Consider the following 18,357-nt stretch of genomic DNA (forward strand, 5'->3'; position numbering starts at 1 on the left):
TTAAAAATGAAATCGCTATAAGAATTGCTTTAGAGGTACATATGTGTGTATTATTGCACAGTTTGATATGACGCCAGCATCAAATCACGAAGTACATATAAGTACTCGTGTTGCACAGTTTATATTTATGTATATGTGTATGTAAGTACGTATTAGAGTCGGACGTTTATAATTGTTTTGAACTGGCCGTATACCTGCAAAACGATACATCGTTACTTAAAGTGACTTTCGTAACTTATGCAACAACGGTTGATACAAGTTAGAATTTTTTTACAATTTCCGAATATCCGTGTCAATTTTTTTACAAACGTTACCAGTAGCCATATTTCGCAAAGTCATTAATCTTTTTTATCATGTAGAATTTCTATGAAGTAGAATGATGAAATGGAATATAAGATTTTGCAATCTACAGAAATACTTATACTTTATATTATTTTAAATAATTCAAATGCAGTGCAAAAACTAGAATGAAAAATAAGATCTAATGACTAACTAATCGTCCGTATTTCACTTTTATTTGACTTTTATGAATTTCATTGATATCGCAGATAACGGTAGGGAAAAGAAACGAACGATTATAAAGCTGAAGTTTATTTTTACTTAATAATAACTTTAAAATAATCTCTATATATATATAATAAGAATTATAGATATATATTTCTTACGTATTCATTTTTTTATTCCTCTTTTTGTTGTTATATAACGCATACGCAGTCTCTTTTATCGTTTTTGATAAATGTTACAATCGCTATGCGTTTTATTAAAATCGTGATTTGATCTACGTAAAATTATGGTTAAGGCAATGTTTGCCATAGATTATTTATATTCGTAGTCAAATAGTTCGACCCTATATACTTGTTAAATATTTATATACTTTGTTATATTTACACATAAACGTTTGATCATTATCACTATTATTTCGCGTGTTATAATAAAAAGAATGTCACCGTTTACGAGCGTTTACATTATAACTACTCACAAATTTCTTCATGGTATATTTTCCATCGCAAATTTTAATGTAATAATACATATTACAGGATTTATAGTATATAAATAAATAGCAACAAGAACAGGGAGTTTGTTTAACACTATTTCTTATTCAGTCATTTTTGCATAACGTCTCTGTTCACAATCCTTGTAGGTTTTTTTTTTTAATCTGTAATGGAAAGAAACGTAATGTCTTAATAGTGCTACGTTTTGTTAAATTATAAAAAGAAAAAAATAATAATAATAAGAATAAAAAAAGAGGAATAAAACACATAAATATAATCATAGAAACATTAATCGATTATAAAATATACGCAGTGTTGTTATTTAATTTCCAATTGGTAAATAAAAGGAGGAATATTTTGTTCATATAATCTGTTTGAATAGTTTTTTTTTTTTTTTTTTTTTTTTTTTTTCCATCGAAATTCGATTTTGTAGATCTAGTTAATTGGGCAATAACATTACGTTTCATTCAAAAGGCAATCGTATACAGTTCCGTCCAACCTCAACACTGCAATATTATCGATATTATCATTAAATAACATTTACTGTGTATCTAAATTTAATAATAAAAATATCTAAATCACAATGTCACGACGTTATTTCAAAGCGATGTGTGTTGCTTCTTTCCAGTCTATTTTTATATATTTTCATAAGATGTATCGTTCTGCCGAAAGAACCGGCGTGCAGTTCCAGAACAATAGATGCAATAATGAAATGTGCGAGATCGCAGTGACAAAAACATCGTATTTCTTATAATTACATTCGCATAACAAAACTGTGTTAGTGTTCGTAAACACTATTTGATTTATAAAGCTACATTTTCCTTTTACAGATTTAGCATCACTCGAGTTTCAATATTAGAGAATATTTCAAAAATTTTAGTAGCTCTCTATCTGCCTTATTCATGTTTTTTTTTTTTTTGTTTATATAATATATAATTATACAGACACAAAAAAAGATTAGCAAAAGAAGATCCTGTGTATATACATCAGATTAATATCGTTATACAATTATCATGGAAGAGTATTATTAGAAAAATTTTTTTCAAATTCGTCAATGCAAGTTCTTTCATAGTTGTGACCTTTACATTAGTATATTACACGTATATTAATATACTGCATCGGTCAGCAGTGAATAAAATTATCGACTTAACGATTTGATTTTGCAACAATCCCGAATACTAAAATTAATGTCGTTAAAGAATTTGATGATGCTGAAATATACAATCAACAATAAGTAGATTACTAATAATACGTTAAACAGTTAATATACCTGTCTGTTTGTTGATAATTAGGCTGGAGCGAAAATCCCATAGGTACAATCTAGCTACCTAAAATCTCGGTAATTTTCCCATAATAAGGGTACCTTAACGCGAGTATGGTGTTTTTTTTTTTTTTTTATTATTATTTTTTGTTTTCTTTACACTAAAGTGTTAGAAATTTAACGACGAAAGCAGGGGGCTAATTGGTAGTCTGTGCACTGAGTGCCTCACTCAATGCCTGTTGTTGATCTGTCGTTAAAGCATTTATACATGCTTGAAACATAGATTCGTTGTTCTGAAACAATATTACAATGATGATTATTCTATCTATCTATTTATTTAAAGTAAGTAGATTTTATGTTATTAACATCAATGTTATTTTGTACTTGAATTTGTCTAACGATACTAAGAATCCTGGCCATAACCGGATTGTCTGTAGGCACAGCATCTCTGTAAAGGGCTTCGGCAAAGAAACTTATTAATCTAGGTAGATTTGCATTATTTGGTCCTAAAACTACTAAGTGATTCGCTTCGATTAAATCACATAAATATCCATAAACATGAGGAGCTTCATCTTCGTCCTCTACAACCGGCAGCCAAGACAGCCTATAAAACGTAGTAATAAAGATTATTATAGCAATTGAAATTTTGTATTGGTTTTAATGTTTTTTTTTTTTTTTTATTCATGTAAAATGATATTTACCAGTGTGGAAGAATCTCATCTACGTTGATAGCTTTGTTATTATATTTAAGAATTTTTGTTACTGCTGATATAGCATTTTCTGTAGGATTAACATTTTCCGGTGATCTAGATTCTGGATCATTGATAACTTCCATTAACCTTGGTAATGCTTCTGCACATGCTTGAGCAAATGCTTCTCCTCCAAACTGTCCTAAAACTCCACAACCATATGCCGCCGCTTGTCTAACTTCAGCAGATTTATCTGACACATATTGGATCATTGGTCGTAAAAAGAATTCTTGATATTTCGCACAATCAGGGCCTCCAAATTCTATTACATCATCAAAAACACACAAAGCCCACTGATGATCTGACCAAGATCTATCAGGGTTTAATAATTTTACGAAGTGTCCACAAATTTGATCAAAGAATGGAAAAAATGATGATTTGTGTGTAGTAAAAAGAGCGTGTAAAATATCTGCAATTTTACTCAGAGTGTATATGTCTTCGTTATCTTCATCCTCAAGTTGTTCTTCGACTACTTCATCGTAATCTTCATCTTTTCGTTTTTCTAATCGAGCTACTGCTCTATCAAAGTGTTCGTTGAGTAATTTGTCCAAAATACGTAAAAGTTCTGCCATAGGTTGAGCACCTAAGCAACCAGCTCCCAAAGTTTCTATACATTTGGCCAGAGAATATAATAATTCTAACAATACTTCAGATTCTGGTTCTGTGTCTATAGCTTTTAATAAATCAGGACAGATATAAGCCCACATTCCTTCTAAATATTGTGGTCCTTTGATTTTTGCGCAATCAAGAAGGCATGGTAAACTTGATGCAGCTGCGGTGCGTACACCATCGTGAAAATAGAATTTTAACATAGGAACCATAAGTCGCACTACCTCTTCGGCATAATCCGCGAAACCTTCTTTTAATTGACGCGCGTAACAAACTAACATTTCGCATGCAGATGCTTTGTCTTCTAAACCAGCAGTTTTAATACCGAAATTTTGTTGTTCTCCAAGAGAAACAAACTGCCAATCAAGATCTCCTTCTATACCTTGCATATCTTCATTGTCTAATAATGCAACTTCTGGTTTCATTGCCGCAGTACGTAGAACAGGACCCATTACTAAAGGCAAGTATTGTTCAAATTGTTTTCCAAGAATTTTGCAAATACGAACCCAAGCAGAAATTAAGTAACTTGTTTGAGGATCGTCATCAGGAAGATCTTCCGAATGTGTTTTCAATAACATGTCCATCACTTCATTGGCATCGGCAATAAATTTTTCTGGGCCAACAGCTACACCTATGAGACTGACACATTCAATCGTCTTTCCTCTTAGCATTTTGTGTTCTGGTAGAGTCGCATTTTGAATTATATATTTTAGACAAGGCATTAATCTGTCATAATAAGTGACAAATTGCTCTTCACACGTATCGGCAACAGAAGCAATAGTTGTAACAACTTGTTCCAAAACAAGTTTAGTACCCTTCTCTACTAATTCTTGAAATTTAGCAGTGAGTATCGATTCAAGTTTTGCCATAATACCATCAAGGTATGGGGTTAGTATATGTTTTGGACAATCCTCACTAAAATTTACCAATGCAGCTCCTGCATGAGCCTGTACCCTAGGATTTGCATTATCATCCAATACCATAAGTAATCCAGGTATAACTTTATCATGAAATTTCTTTTCAAACGTAGGAGCAAAGTCTGTTGACATTTGTCCTACTGCATTACAAGCTGCATATCTAACACGAGGATGCTAAAAGAAAAGCAATAGAAATTGTACAATGAAAATAATACAAAATATAACTTTTATTATATTTTTGTGTGTTTCAACACTATGACTATCTTTGTTTCAAAATAATCAGCTCTCAGAAACTTCAAAGTCAAGATTATGAAATTCATGTTGCTAAAACAGTGACATGAATACATATGTTAACTTTTCCATTATTCTGCCAAGAATGTCATAACATTATTTTCAAAAATTTGATGATGCAGTTCATTCCATTCATGGCCTTTTATTTTCTACGATAACTCAGAATATTCTAAACTAAAACAACTTACAGGGTCTTGTAAGTATTGTATAACACCTTCCATAATTTGTGGCAATATAGCTTCCATTTGTTTGTGACACCCTTCACCAACAGCAGATATAGCCATCAGAGCTGCATGTCTAAATACAAAATTTCTTTTGTCAGTAATTTAATAATCAATAATTTAATAAATGTAATAAAATAAAAGTGTTTGTTCCAATGCTATGATGGTAATTTTTTATTAACATCAACTCTCTTAAAAGGAACATGCAATGAGAATCTCCGAATTCTATCTATCAAAACGATAGGATAGAAATAAGAGTTATCTCATTGATTACTTTGCCACAGATGTAACGCGATTACTTATATTAAATATATAATCGCTGACTATTCTGTGGCCTTTTTTTTAGAGAAGAAAATAATATCAATTATTTTTCAGATATTTAAATAAATTTTATACATTGCTATTTTACCTATATTTCCAGTCAGTATTACTCAACATTGAAGGGATATTTTGCACTATCTGTGGTAGCATGGTTTTACCACCTAAACCACATGCTAATCTGTCTAAAGCACTTTCAGCTACTACGTTATTACTGTCATTATCTTCTTCTATAATTTCATCAGAGAAACTCCATTTTTCATCCTCTTCCAAGTCTGTCATCATTTTTAAAACCAAAGGTACTAATGCTGCAATGTATTTTCCGCCAACTTTACGAACCATTGCTGGTGCAGTTTCTGCGAGTGTTACTAAAACTTCGAGAGCTAATTGCCTCCAAGAATCTTCCATTTCTTCGTTCGAAAAAATTTTCATACACATTTCCATGATATTTTCTAACTGATGTCTTAAAAATTTTGGTGTAGATTCAGCTAAATCGATCAGTACTTTTAATAAAGCATCATCAACTTGTTTCTCTACAGATTGAGCAGTTACTTGCACAACTACAGGTAAAAGTTCAGAAAAATGTTTTTGTATGTTTTCTTCTTTATCATGTAAAGTTATAAAAGCTCCTATTGCTCTTACTGCTTGGAATCTAACCTGTATAATTGAAAAATGTATTTCATTTAGTGATGACTACAAAATTTTCTTTTAATTAATAAAAATGTAAGGAAGGAACACATATATATGTATGCCCCGTATCTGTCTGCAAATTAAAACTTTACAAGCTACAGTCATCAGAAGGCAGATTTTTTTTAGGAAGATTTTGTGACGAGAAATTCTAAACTTCTGGTATCTCGTGTATCAATCTTCCAAATTTGTATAAACTAATTATTTACCTCATAATTTGTGGTATCCATGACTGACTGTTGTAACATTTGCTTAATAAGATCAAGGTAATTTGCTTGCTGATTTCCAAAAACACCAGGGACGGATCTATTACACATATTTTCATTTATTTCGATTTTTCAATTTTTAAATTCAACTTGAAATTTAAAGCAATGAACTTACGTGAACATTCGTAATGCACTTTCCTTTAATGCTGGTAAAGGACTATTTGCACATTGAAATAGGAACTGAAGAAATTCTGGCCATTGATTGTTTCCATCTTCGTCTATTAAATTACGAGCAACTTCAGCTGCAACTTCGCATATTTTACGGCGAATTGTTTCTGTTTGTTCATTTTGAACATATAACAAAATTTGCTCTTTCAACTGTACTTGTGCTTCTGGAGGAATCTGAATGAAATTTAATGTTAAAATTTTTATACAAAAATACACAATGTATTAACGATTTTTTTTTTTAATTGAAGACAAAAACTATTACACACACAGAAAACCAATGAGAGAAACTTAAAATTTAAAAAAATTATAGATTATAAAGTAAAATAAAATCTTTATTAAGAAAGTTAACTTAAGATAACTATAGATAATATATTTATCATTGGCAATACTTGTTGGCACTAACTTCAAACATAATATATAGTTTGCTTAAAACTATTTTAGTTTGCTTCTTTGATATTATTTGATCAACTAAATTTTTATATGCTTATGATTAAAAAAAAAAAAAAAAAATATTGTAGATATGTAAAAAACAATTATATAACATAATATGCAGATATTCTTATGACTATTACCTTAGAGTAAAAGTCCATAAATTCAGAAGAAAAAAGTCGGCGCAGTAGCACTGCAGCCATGGCACGCATCTCTTCTGCAAGGGCAGCATTGCAAATGGATGTCAAAAGAAATGTCACCTTAGTTTCCACTGGAAGATTGTTATATGCTTCCTAAAATTAATTTATAAACAATTTAATTTTGGTTATATATTTTGATAATGTACAATCTTAGTGCAATATATAATTTTACATTAATTAGAATAAAAAATGAATTATATCTAATGAAATAAGTTTCCAAATTAAGAATATAAAAGATTCTAAAAAAATAATATAATTGTATTAAATAATACAGTTATAATATTTTTATAATGTAATATAGATTTTTTTTATTCGACGTATAGTTTCGATGAAAAATACACAGATCTTAAAATAAAGATCGTTTGCCTTTAAAGGATAAGGATCGATTGTCGAATCGCACGTGATTGAATTTGGAAATGGAAAAAGGAATGAAATGAATTATGCTAGCGTATACGCATGTGTATAAATCTAATCCAACCAAATCTATGGCGGGGTGTGTAAAAGAAAAAATAAATATTAAATTGAACGTATTTAGATTCGATTCGATTTAATTTTTCGTACGAATAATTTTTAAATACCGGAACTGGAAATAAGAGTGCATGTGGGAGGGAACGCACGTTGGATGAACGATTGCAACGAAAACTCCATGCCGCTTGGTGTGCTATATTTTTATCCACGTCATTAATCATTTACATTTAGGAAAATATATATGTAATTTGATCTTTCGAAGTATCCTTTGATTATTTCTGTCATAATCATATTAAATTATATTTAAAGGTGAATAAATGGATTTTGCGAAGCACGCAATGCCGCGCGCGACACCATTTTGGATTTTTATTAGCTTATTCCAAACACTTGTTAGCATTCATCCGAGAAGCTGGCGATTCTTATTGATATAAATTTAGACATGACATTGTTAGGTGTAAATGCAATATCGAATTAAGATTTAAGAAAGGTAGACACTAAAAATGTGATAGCGATTTGAGAAATCATTCATGCTAAGCTCTGACATGTTGGCAACGTGCTCAAGGGGTAATCAGTGAATCATCATCAAAATTCGTACATTTTTCGTCTTGAAAATATGTTTGTTATATGCGTAAAAAAAATTGGATATAATATACATACTTCCGCTTGCGTTCGGGCATCGTTATCCGCGCTGAGAAGTGTGTTTAAAAGCTGTTGAAATTGTTCCAGGTCTGCCGCCATTGTCGCCGAACGAGTGAACACCACGCACGCTTACATGACTTGATCGTCGTTTGAAAGTGCCAAATCAACTGTTAGAAATGTCCCTTCTTTTTACCAACATTAGAAAATTTAGAATCCATAGTGTCTTGGGAGATATACGATTGATTTTTCACCGATATCAATTGTGTCATTCATTTTTTTTTTTTTATACATGGAAATATAAGATTTCCAATGATAATTTTATATTAATTTATAATCATTTATGAAAATATATAATGTTAGTGAGTTGAAAATGTGACTACACGTTCAAAATTTTATTTATAAGATTGGTACTATTGAGTACTTTAATATCGAGTAAGATCACTAGTTACATCATCTGTGATTGGAAAGTTCCTGTTATTGTATTCTAATGTACCAGTTATAAGTAAAAGATAAAACGTAAATAGTAACAATTGGTCGATCAATGTATACAATATGATATTTTGAAAAAAAGTGAGTTTTTACCAATCGCTTAAACGGCATCCAAATATATTCCTCGATCATATTGGTTGAATTTTAACTTTGTAACCTATAAGTAATAATATATGCATACAAAAGAAAGAATGATTTATTGAGAATTCCTATCACGCAAATTAAAACATGGCTGGTAACTATAGGAATTTTATGAAATTGTTAGAATCTTGGCCATTAGATAAGTCAAAACCTGGCAGGTAATTTTATATATATTAGAAATCTTTTATTTACATGTATATACGTATGTGTATATTATATACATATTAATAAGAAAAATGTAATTTACATATATTTAACAAATCAAATCATTTGATTTATATAGCCACTGATAGGTTAGATATAATAGGTTAGATATAATATTAAAATTACAATTATCATGCAAATAAGTTTTATATTTCTTGAATTTTATTGTTACATGTGATATAAATGTTGTTTATATTTTTTATTCAGAGATTTAAGTCAACATATTCGTGACCAAGTGAAACTTACCTTCTCAAAAGGTGATATTACTACTCCAGTAGATCAAGAACAATGTGATCGATATTATGGAAGTTTGAAAAGGATAACTTCAAATCATTATGGACAAATATATAAACGTAATCTTACAAGTACTGCAAGTGGCTTAACGGCAGAGCAATGTAATATTGCACTAAGCCCTGAGATGAAAGAATATTTGGAAGAAGAAAATAAATTTTTTCTTAAGAAACTTGTAAACAGCATACAGAATTTCCGTAAGGATGCTTAAATTTAAAGTTAATTTATTATATTTACAAGCTTTTCGTAGCAACAAACTATATCATGAAACAAGAATACAGTTATATCACGTAGCAAAAATTAATACACAACATGTAACGAACAAAAGGTATTTCAGTCAACAACAGGATATAGAAGAACAAGATGTAATTAAAAAGAGCAGTGGACACATACCTGCAATGACAAAAGAAGTTTTACAATATTTACAACCATCTCCAGGTAAAATATATGTAGATATGACTTTTGGTGCTGGAGGACATACTACTGAAATTTTAAAATCAGCACCCAATGTAAAAATTTTTACATTAGATAGAGACCCAGTAGCATATAATATTGCACAAGATTTATCAAAGAACTATCCTGGACAAGTGATTCCTTTGTTAGGAAGATTTTCAGATTTATCATCATTACTTACCGAACATAAAGTTGAAAAGAATAGTATTGATGGCTTCTTGTTTGATTTTGGATGTTCATCAATGCAATTTGACAATGCAGAAAGAGGTTTTTCTTTGTCAAAAAATGGACCATTAGATATGAGAATGGATGGTTGTAGATGTCCTGAAAATCCAACTGCTGCTGATGTAATAGAAAGAGCAGATGAGATAGATTTGTATCATATACTGAAAATTTATGGACAAGAAAAGAAGGCTAGAAAGATAGCACATGCGCTTATTGAAGCAAGATATATGTATAAAAAATTGGAAACAACAAAAGAATTGGCACAGCTTGTTGAATCTGTATTTGATAATGAAATTAGAAAAGATCGATTAGGTAGATTTTCACATTGTGCAACAAAAACGTTTCAAGCTCTTAGAATTTTTGTAAATAATGAATTGAATGAAATCAATTATGGCATGGTGCTTGCACAAAATTACTTAAAAATTGGTGGTTGTTTGATAACAATATCCTTCCATTCATTGGAAGATACTATTGTTAAAAGACACATGACAGGAAATATAACAGATAGTGTGGCAAATGCTATGCCATTAAAATATTTAAATTATGATAAGAGTTTTTGTATTGACGAATTAAATGATATAGTCAGATCACCATGGATAATGATGCATAAGCATATATTAACACCATCATTCGAAGAAATTAATAAAAATCCTAGAGTCAGATCAGCAAAATTTAGAGCTATTACTAAAGTTAAATAAATTACTCACAAAATTACGAAATATTGTTTTTCTATTTAAATTACTAATATGATCTTATTAGTTATTTATAAGATAATATTTTATATAGAATATACAGTATATATATATGGAATATACATAAAGTACATGGAGTACGAAAAATATAAATAGAAAAAGTTATTGCTATATGACTATAATATGAAAAATGATTTTATATTTAAAATAATCCTTCTATCTCATTCGTTTCACTATTCCAATCCATATCATAAATACTTGGTCTAGTAGAAAGACCTGGCATCATCATGATCTGCAATTTTGAAAAATGTTCGTGAAATAAATTTTTAAGTTTAATTAAAATTTTTCAATTTATAGTTGAAAGTCTTACCTCTCCAACAGATGCTACGACAAATTTAGCACCAACGGCTACAAATATGTCATTGATATCAAGTTTAAAACCTGTTGGGGCACCTTTGATAGATGGATCTCCTGTTAGGGAGTTAGATGTTTTTGCCATACATATAGGATACTTATCGTAACCTAATGTGTTATATACTTTAATCTTTTCTTTTACCTAAGATTCGAAAAATAAGTAAAAATGTATTATTGCTGTGTATGTGTTAGTACTTCAAATATATAATTCTGTAGAATATTCCAAATATTTCTTCATTTAAATTTACTCACTTTGTTTGCTAGAATAATTTCTCCAGCACCATACATTTCTTTAGCAATGACACTTATTTTCTCCTCAATACTAAGATCTAGATTATACAATGGCTTGAAGTTACTTGGTTTTTTTGTTGCAGCAATAACTGCATCTGCTAAAGCTGTTGCACCTCGTCCACCATCAGCCCAGTGAGTGCAAACCACTGTATCTGCTGCACCACTGTCCAATGCTACTTCTTTGATAAGTTGTAGTTCAGCTTCTGTATCGGTACTAGTAGAATAATAAATATTTATTTTTATTGCAATAGGAAAAACATATTCTCGCGATTTATTTTAGAAAAAATTTATTATGAATTTCAGATATACTTAATGCAAAATGAAATACTTACGTGTATGAATTTATAGCTACAACAACGGGTACTCCAAATTTTAGACCATTGCTAATATGCTTTTGAAGATTTGGAAGACCTTTTCTAACAAGTTCGACATTTTCTTCAATGTATTCTTTTTTTAGAGCTGCACCTGGAGTTACTACTGGACCACCACCATGCATTTTCAAGGCTCTTACGGTTGTAACAAGAACAACAGCATTCGGCACGAGTCCAGATGTTCTACACTTAATGTCAAAGAACTTTTCCATGCCTATATCAGAACCAAATCCAGCTTCTGTCACTACAATACCATTTGGTCCCACTAGTTTTAATGCAATAGTATCTGCTATTATCGAGGAACAACCGTGTGCGATATTAGCGAATGGACCAGCATGAACCATTACAGGTGTACCTTCCAAAGATTGCATTAGCGTTGGTTCAATCGCATCTTTCAGAAGAATAGCCATAGCACCAGTCATGCCCTATTAAATTGATAACAGTAGATAAAGAATAAATGCAAATAGATCAAAATATCTCAACTTATAATATCGTTAACTAAATACGAACAAAATCTTCGGCAGTTAAAGGCTCGCCGCTCTTACTGAATCCAACTACTATATTGCCCAATCTTTGTTTCAAGTCTTCGACGTTCGCAGCTAAAGCAAGTATCGCCATTATCTCAGAAGAAACAGAAATTTTGAAAGAAGTCTCCCTTGTCTTATTCTTTTCGGTCGAACTTTGACCAATAGTTATTTTACGTAGGAAACGATCATTTATATCAACCACTGCAAAAAAAGATAAGTTTTAATGAAAGTGTACTCGTTCAAGTAACGTTAAAATAATTACTTTTATTTTTCTTATTGCATATACCTCTTGTCCATGTAATATTATGTGGATCGATGTCCAATCGCGCGAACTTGCGTTGTTCTTCTTCCGTCAAGGAATTTGGATCGGTTTTTGTGATCCCAAGTTTTTGCAAACGTTTTAATTGAATTTTGGAGAATTTTCGAACACCTTTAATTGTAGGTACCAATCTGTCATAAAGAGCCTTGTCATTTTGAGTGGATTCATGGAAGTATCGAGCATCGATCTGAGCTGCTAAAAGATTATTTGCCGCGGATATAGCGTGAATGTCTCCGGTTAAGTGAAGATTGAATTCTTCCATAGGAATTACCTAGAAAGGAAAAAATAAGAACATATTTCGTTATAACAATAAGACTTCAAATTTTATAATTTTATTTTTGAACATACTTGCGCATATCCACCACCAGCAGCTCCTCCTTTAACTCCGAAAGTAGGACCTTGACTAGGCTGTCTTAACGTAACAAAAGAATTTGTTCCTTTATGCGCTGAGAGAGCTTGCACTAATCCAAGAGCCGTCGTACTTTTACCTTCACCGAGAGGTGTTGGCGTAATACCAGCGACGACCACGAATTTTCCATTCTGCTGATTCTTCAGTCTCTTTAGGACACTTAAACTTATTTTACCCTTATTGTCTCCATAAGGACTCAGTTCATTTGGTAACAGACCGATTTCTTCAGCCAAGTTAACAATAGGTTTATATGTCTGACTTCTAGAAATAGCTATATCACTTGGAACTGGTTTCTCTGGATTAATCTTCAAAATCCTTAGTTTCCAATCGACATTAAGAAGATTTTCAGCTGCTTTTTTGGCCGACGTTACTGTATTTTTCATCAGCATGGCTACCGTCATAGGACCAACACCACCAGGAACCGGCGTAATGTATGAAGCTACTTTTGAAGCTTCCTCGTAAGCAACGTCGCCTACTAAACGCTCACCGGTTTTTTTTCCAGAATCTGGAAAACATGTTAGATGTATTATTCAATTTAACGTGAGAATATAATCGTTCTTATCATATGCGTTAATTGAATTTGAAGAGATTTTTATCGAACAGTATCTCGAAAATAACGTCTCGAACAGACACATTACAAGACAAAAATTTTACTTTATTACTATATGTTTATCGATATTATCGATTTAAGGTATTTTTCAATTCTAAATTAAGTATATAGGCAATTGAGAACTTTTTCCCTTTATCTTACCCGGAATAGAATTGATGCCACAATCGATTACGACAGCGCCTGATTTTATCCAACTCCCTTTGACGAATTCAGGCTTACCGATAGCCACGATCAAGATATCGGCTTGAGAGACCTCAAAAATTAATTAAATTGAGAAACAAAGCAATTTTTTATTATTTGTAATTTACATTTATTTTCATATCGTTTCGAATAAATTCATTTTCAAACCTTCTTGCTCGAAAAACTTACTATTTCTGGAAGATTTTTCGTTTTTGAATGACATATCGTCACTGTCGCATTATGCCATTTTAATAATTCAGCTGCTGGTGTACCTACAATTTTACTTCTACCCAAAACTACGGCTTGAGCACCGACAATTGGTACACCGCTCCTACAATATAATATTGAGTTTAAAAACGTTAAAGCAGTTTTATACGATTTGTTTTATACATTTTCAATTACTTTTTAATGAGCTCGATACAGCCATTGGGTGTGCATGGTACAAATCCTGACATATCGCCGATTGTAACTCTTCCTTCGTTAATCGTGTTGAGACTGAAAAAAATATTTCATAATAAGTACACACACATTTATATATATATATATATATATATATATTTTATTTCTACGTGTGTTATATACATATGTACATATGTATATTTTATAATCTTTCAAAATGATTATTGTGTGAAACTGCTTAATGTTTTAAGTCACCGGAAATACGAGATAAAAATGTCTATTCTAAATTTCATGATTAAGATTTGTAGATTATTTCGGTGATTCTTTCAATTGTATTTAATATCGTATATATGATCGATATTTTTGTTATTATGAGAGAATGTGTAAGATCATAGATCTGTAAAAAATATGTTTTTTTCGCGAGATTTTTTATTCTTTTTATCTCATATTTTGCGTCATTTCATGTCAAAGAGCATGCCGATTGTAAGGACTTTTATATTTTATATAAATGTATAAAATCGCACTGTTTTCAGTGAGTTTCGTAAAACATATTTGTTGCAAACTCATGATATCAAAAAAATTTTATCTATAGCTGCATGATAACGAAATATTTATTGTTCGTAAAAGTAACGATAATGACGTATTGTTTTTGCGTCAAATAATGATATTGATTCTAAATTCTGATAATTACATTTTGAGAAGAATAAAGTAGTAAATTATTAATATTCCATTAAATTTAATAATCATAGATTTTTAAATCAAACCGATCGATGAAACTTCTATTTTTTAGAAATCGAAAAACTTATATTTTTTAAATTGCTTAGCTTATATTAAAAAATAAAAATTTCAAAATAAAAATATTAATTTACCCATCAACATCTTTAGAAGGAGACACTGTATTTGTGATTAAATGAGAATTAATTTCATTAACGGTGTCGAGCGGCATTTGAACAATGATACCGTGAGTGTTAGGATCATTGTTCAATTTGTTCACTACGTTGATCAATTCAGTTTCCGTTATGGTGTTCGGAAGTTTAACGTGCTGTACATTTATGCCAATGTCGGTAGCTGCTTTGATTTTCATTCGTATATAAACGTTAGAATCTTGTCTACCGCCGACTTGGACAATAGCCAAACCAGGTGTAAAGTCTGGTAGCTTTGTTTTTAGATTTGTTACATCTTGCGCCAAGGATGCACGAATTTCTCTGTAAGGAAAAGCTTCTATGAGAATTATTTGTTGAATTTATTATTTCATATTTAAAATGTACATTATCAATCATAATTCATTATATAATAAACATATATATTATGTCTTCATGTGAGATTTTTGAAATAATTACAGATGATGGTATTCGAAATGATTTTGAATAAGTGGTAAGAGCGATCCTATTTCGTTTTTTTTCCCGCCTTTGTAGGAACCATAACCTTAAATTTTACTCGCGAAGGAAAGAACTCGTAAGACAGGTTAGTCCATGTTTTTCATAACTAATCTTAATTACTTTGACCTTGAGCGAGTGTACAAATAACAACATTTCATAATTTTAGATCAAATTAGCCAATTGTTAATGAAATAAATAAATTAATTATCGTTATATATCCTATCGTTATGCATATATTAAGACACATGTTGAATACGAAATAGAACATACAGATATGCTACTCGTTCGAAAGATGTATGTTAATACATCTAATAAATAAAAAATAAGTACAAATGGATAATATTTATAACTTACTTTGCCAATTGTGTACCGGAGAGTACAATTCCTCGGACGTCCTCGCACGTGGACATGACTCGTTTAAAAAAACTGCAAAATTCAACGACAATGAAAACTTTAAAACTTTTCGTCTTCGTTTCTTCGATTAGCACGATTTCATTCGTCGAGAGATACTTGCAATAATACTTGATTTCTTATTATGCACGCCAGTTATAAAGTTGTGTGTGCACGTATACACATATAACGCTTGGTGAGTGAATGTATAGAATGAACGCCGTTAGTGTCGACAACCGGCTTTTAGAAGCAGTCTCTGCGTAAATGAATGTATATATACAGGGTGATCCATTTAATACATTATATTATATTTTTTACATGGTATATTAAACGTTATTATAGACTTTATAATCTTTAATATAGATATTCTTCAAATAATTTCAAGAGTTTCTTTAAAAATATATAACTAATAATTATATTAAAAGTTTACTTTGTATTTTAAAATATTCAAAAATGGATCACCCTGTAGCCATTTATCAATACATCATTATATATGTATATATTTTTTCTGATATAAGGTATCTGTTTCTTTAATCACATATTTAAATATCATATAGCTTGTAGGTGATTGGCAGATAAGTTATATTTTCTTCTGTAATTTTAAGACGTTTAAGCAATTCCATATGTTTGCAAAGGTTTACACCATGAATTTTTACACCAGCTCACATTTTTTTCTGATTTTAATATTCATTCAAAAGATAAAGATTTTTTACACGAATTTATTGATTCCGATTTTTGGAATATATTATTTTCTTTGCCAAAGAATAGATAATTTTCACGCAAGTAAAAATTTACTTTGGAAATCGGAAACGATAATCTCGTATAAAAAATCTTTATTTTCCAAAGGAGTCATTGATCATCAAAATTAAATAAAAATTGCGTCTATAAGAATTCATGGCATAAACTTTGTTTTTCTTTCAATTTATGAAGCCGCAGTGGCGCTACTTCACATTCGTGTTGAAAGAGTTGAAGCTTCTTCTCCCACTACGCACCTACGCGACGTGGATATCTGTGCCTTGTATAGTCGATCACTCAGAGATTCCAAAAAAAAAGACGTCGATATGCTTCATAGCTCTCTGATATAGCGTAAATAAATATGTATACTACATGAAGGGATTCTCTTGCTATGCGTTTGCAAGCGTTTACGCCATGAATTCTCATGGTTGTATTTTTTGTTCGATTTTGTGTAACCAAAAACTCATTCGAAAAATAAAGGTTTTTTTTTTTGAAGACAATTATTTAAAAAGAAAATAATTTTTAAAAGTAATTTTTACCCAAGTAAAAGCCTATTTTGAAAATCAAAAACTATGATCTCTTGCAAAAAATCTTTATTTTCCAATTCAGTTATTGTTTATCAAAATCGAATAAAAATGAGAGGAATTTATGGCGTAAACTCTTGCAACATGCTGCATGGATTTTATGTAGATATGTTTGTATCGTTTCGCTATCCCGTATCGAAAAAATAATGCATATAACTTCTAATTTTAACTTATCACGTTACTTCGAAGAAAACAAATAAGCTATAGGTTGCTAAGTAATTATTCTTATAATGAATATATTTCATTAAACACATATCATTGATTATTATCAATCAGTGATAATTATAATTTAGAATAACGTAATATTTATTATCGCGTGTCTATCTGTTAGGGATTTGTTTTCTTGTTATTTTAAATATATCAGTAGTTTCTTTGAAATAATATTATTAGCAGTTTATAATGAATTGCAGATACAAAAAAGTTATGCATATAAAGTCAGTCGAGTATGGAAGAACATAAACGTCTATCTAGAAATCGCACGTTCTGTTTTTCTTACGGAATACGTATTGACTTCGTACTAGCTGTTCTATAAAAATTGACAATCATACATTGTCTGATGTCCCATTGTTAATTCAGTTCTTCAATTCACCCGCGCCGACAGCATGAGAGGTATAATGTTCCTATACGAGCAAATACACCGACACAATGAATCGAGAGAAGAGACAGGTTTCTCCTAACATGCTTTTAATTCATTTTTTTTCCGTATTCGTCACTGAAATTACAAATGTCTCGGTGCAATATTGGTTAAACAATTTTAATTTTCTGCATTATCCTAACATATTCCGAGATTTGATTATTGAAAGTGACTATATTTCGATCGATGAAACGGTAACAATAATATGTTTATATAAATATATAAAATAGTCGATGTTTCTTTCTAACGAAATATTAACTATAGAATAATAGTCTTACTTAAAAGCTCGGAGCGTCCTGATCATAGAATCGTTTATCGTGACACTATTATGAGAACTGTTAGCTTACAGAACTAACATGCATATTCAGGAAGGGTTTAGGAATCCATAATTATCGAGAATAATCA

At 30.6% G+C, this 18,357-nt stretch overlaps 4 protein-coding genes and 1 non-coding gene across 7 annotated transcripts; 2 read left to right on the forward strand and 3 right to left on the reverse strand.

Annotated features, from left to right (window-relative positions):
- Positions 1-2,262: 2,262 nt before the first annotated feature.
- Positions 2,263-8,389, reverse strand: LOC122630024 (importin-5). Its single transcript, XM_043814039.1, has 9 exons — positions 8,234-8,389; positions 7,052-7,201; positions 6,427-6,653; positions 6,255-6,351; positions 5,450-6,015; positions 5,008-5,116; positions 2,955-4,702; positions 2,638-2,857; positions 2,263-2,546 (listed from the first exon to the last, which is right to left on the reverse strand). The coding sequence occupies exons 1-9, from the start codon at positions 8,312-8,314 to the stop codon at positions 2,451-2,453; spliced, it is 3,294 nt and encodes a 1,097-aa protein (XP_043669974.1). The 5' UTR covers positions 8,315-8,389; the 3' UTR covers positions 2,263-2,450.
- On the reverse strand, positions 6,101-6,230 carry LOC122630304. Its single transcript, XR_006327457.1, has one exon.
- A 402-nt stretch (positions 8,390-8,791) lies between the features above and the next one.
- LOC122630035 (ubiquinol-cytochrome-c reductase complex assembly factor 2) lies at positions 8,792-9,763 on the forward strand. Its single transcript, XM_043814055.1, has 3 exons — positions 8,792-9,003; positions 9,257-9,537; positions 9,669-9,763. The coding sequence occupies exons 1-3, from the start codon at positions 8,933-8,935 to the stop codon at positions 9,692-9,694; spliced, it is 378 nt and encodes a 125-aa protein (XP_043669990.1). The 5' UTR covers positions 8,792-8,932; the 3' UTR covers positions 9,695-9,763.
- On the forward strand, positions 9,533-11,344 carry LOC122630027 (probable methyltransferase-like protein 15 homolog). The gene has a single exon (XM_043814045.1). It carries the CDS (start codon positions 9,544-9,546, stop codon positions 10,714-10,716), a length of 1,173 nt encoding a protein of 390 aa, XP_043669980.1. The 5' UTR covers positions 9,533-9,543; the 3' UTR covers positions 10,717-11,344.
- On the reverse strand, positions 10,861-18,294 carry LOC122630025 (C-1-tetrahydrofolate synthase, cytoplasmic). 3 transcript variants are annotated; one of them, XM_043814041.1, is made up of 13 exons: positions 18,231-18,294; positions 15,964-16,035; positions 15,100-15,435; positions 14,234-14,326; positions 14,021-14,162; positions 13,793-13,904; positions 12,981-13,546; positions 12,600-12,903; positions 12,297-12,514; positions 11,748-12,211; positions 11,377-11,629; positions 11,081-11,266; positions 10,861-11,002 (listed from the first exon to the last, which is right to left on the reverse strand). In XM_043814041.1, the coding sequence occupies exons 1-13, from the start codon at positions 18,254-18,256 to the stop codon at positions 10,913-10,915; spliced, it is 2,862 nt and encodes a 953-aa protein (XP_043669976.1). In that variant the 5' UTR covers positions 18,257-18,294; the 3' UTR covers positions 10,861-10,912. The 3 variants fall into 3 exon arrangements, with proteins under 3 accessions (XP_043669976.1, XP_043669977.1, XP_043669978.1); XM_043814042.1 differs by lacking the exon at positions 18,231-18,294 and adding an exon at positions 17,867-17,898; XM_043814043.1 differs by lacking the exon at positions 18,231-18,294 and adding an exon at positions 16,124-16,241.
- Positions 18,295-18,357: the final 63 nt, after the last annotated feature.

Source organism: Vespula pensylvanica, chromosome 6 (assembly GCF_014466175.1).
Source record: "Vespula pensylvanica isolate Volc-1 chromosome 6, ASM1446617v1, whole genome shotgun sequence".
NCBI classification, from domain to species: Eukaryota; Metazoa; Arthropoda; class Insecta; order Hymenoptera; family Vespidae; genus Vespula; species Vespula pensylvanica.

Coding starts and splice junctions, on each gene's coding strand:
- LOC122630024 (XM_043814039.1), bottom strand. CDS start 8,314: ATGGCGGCAGACCTGGAACAATTTCAACAGCTTTTAAACACACTTCTC. Junction 7,202..8,233: donor ATGCCCGAACGCAAGCGGAA/GTATGTATATTA, acceptor AATTAATTTTAG/GAAGCATATAACAATCTTCC. Junction 2,858..2,954: donor GATGAGATTCTTCCACACTG/GTAAATATCATT, acceptor TACGTTTTATAG/GCTGTCTTGGCTGCCGGTTG.
- LOC122630035 (XM_043814055.1), top strand. CDS start 8,933: ATGGCTGGTAACTATAGGAATTTTATGAAATTGTTAGAATCTTGGCCA. Junction 9,004..9,256: donor GATAAGTCAAAACCTGGCAG/GTAATTTTATAT, acceptor TTTTTTATTCAG/AGATTTAAGTCAACATATTC. Junction 9,538..9,668: donor AAACAGCATACAGAATTTCC/GTAAGGATGCTT, acceptor AACGAACAAAAG/GTATTTCAGTCAACAACAGG.
- LOC122630027 (XM_043814045.1), top strand. CDS start 9,544: ATGCTTAAATTTAAAGTTAATTTATTATATTTACAAGCTTTTCGTAGC.
- LOC122630025 (XM_043814041.1), bottom strand. CDS start 18,256: ATGATCAGGACGCTCCGAGCTTTTAA. Junction 12,904..12,980: donor CTGGTGGTGGATATGCGCAA/GTATGTTCAAAA, acceptor TTTCCTTTCTAG/GTAATTCCTATGGAAGAATT. Junction 12,212..12,296: donor CTTTAACTGCCGAAGATTTT/GTTCGTATTTAG, acceptor TCAATTTAATAG/GGCATGACTGGTGCTATGGC.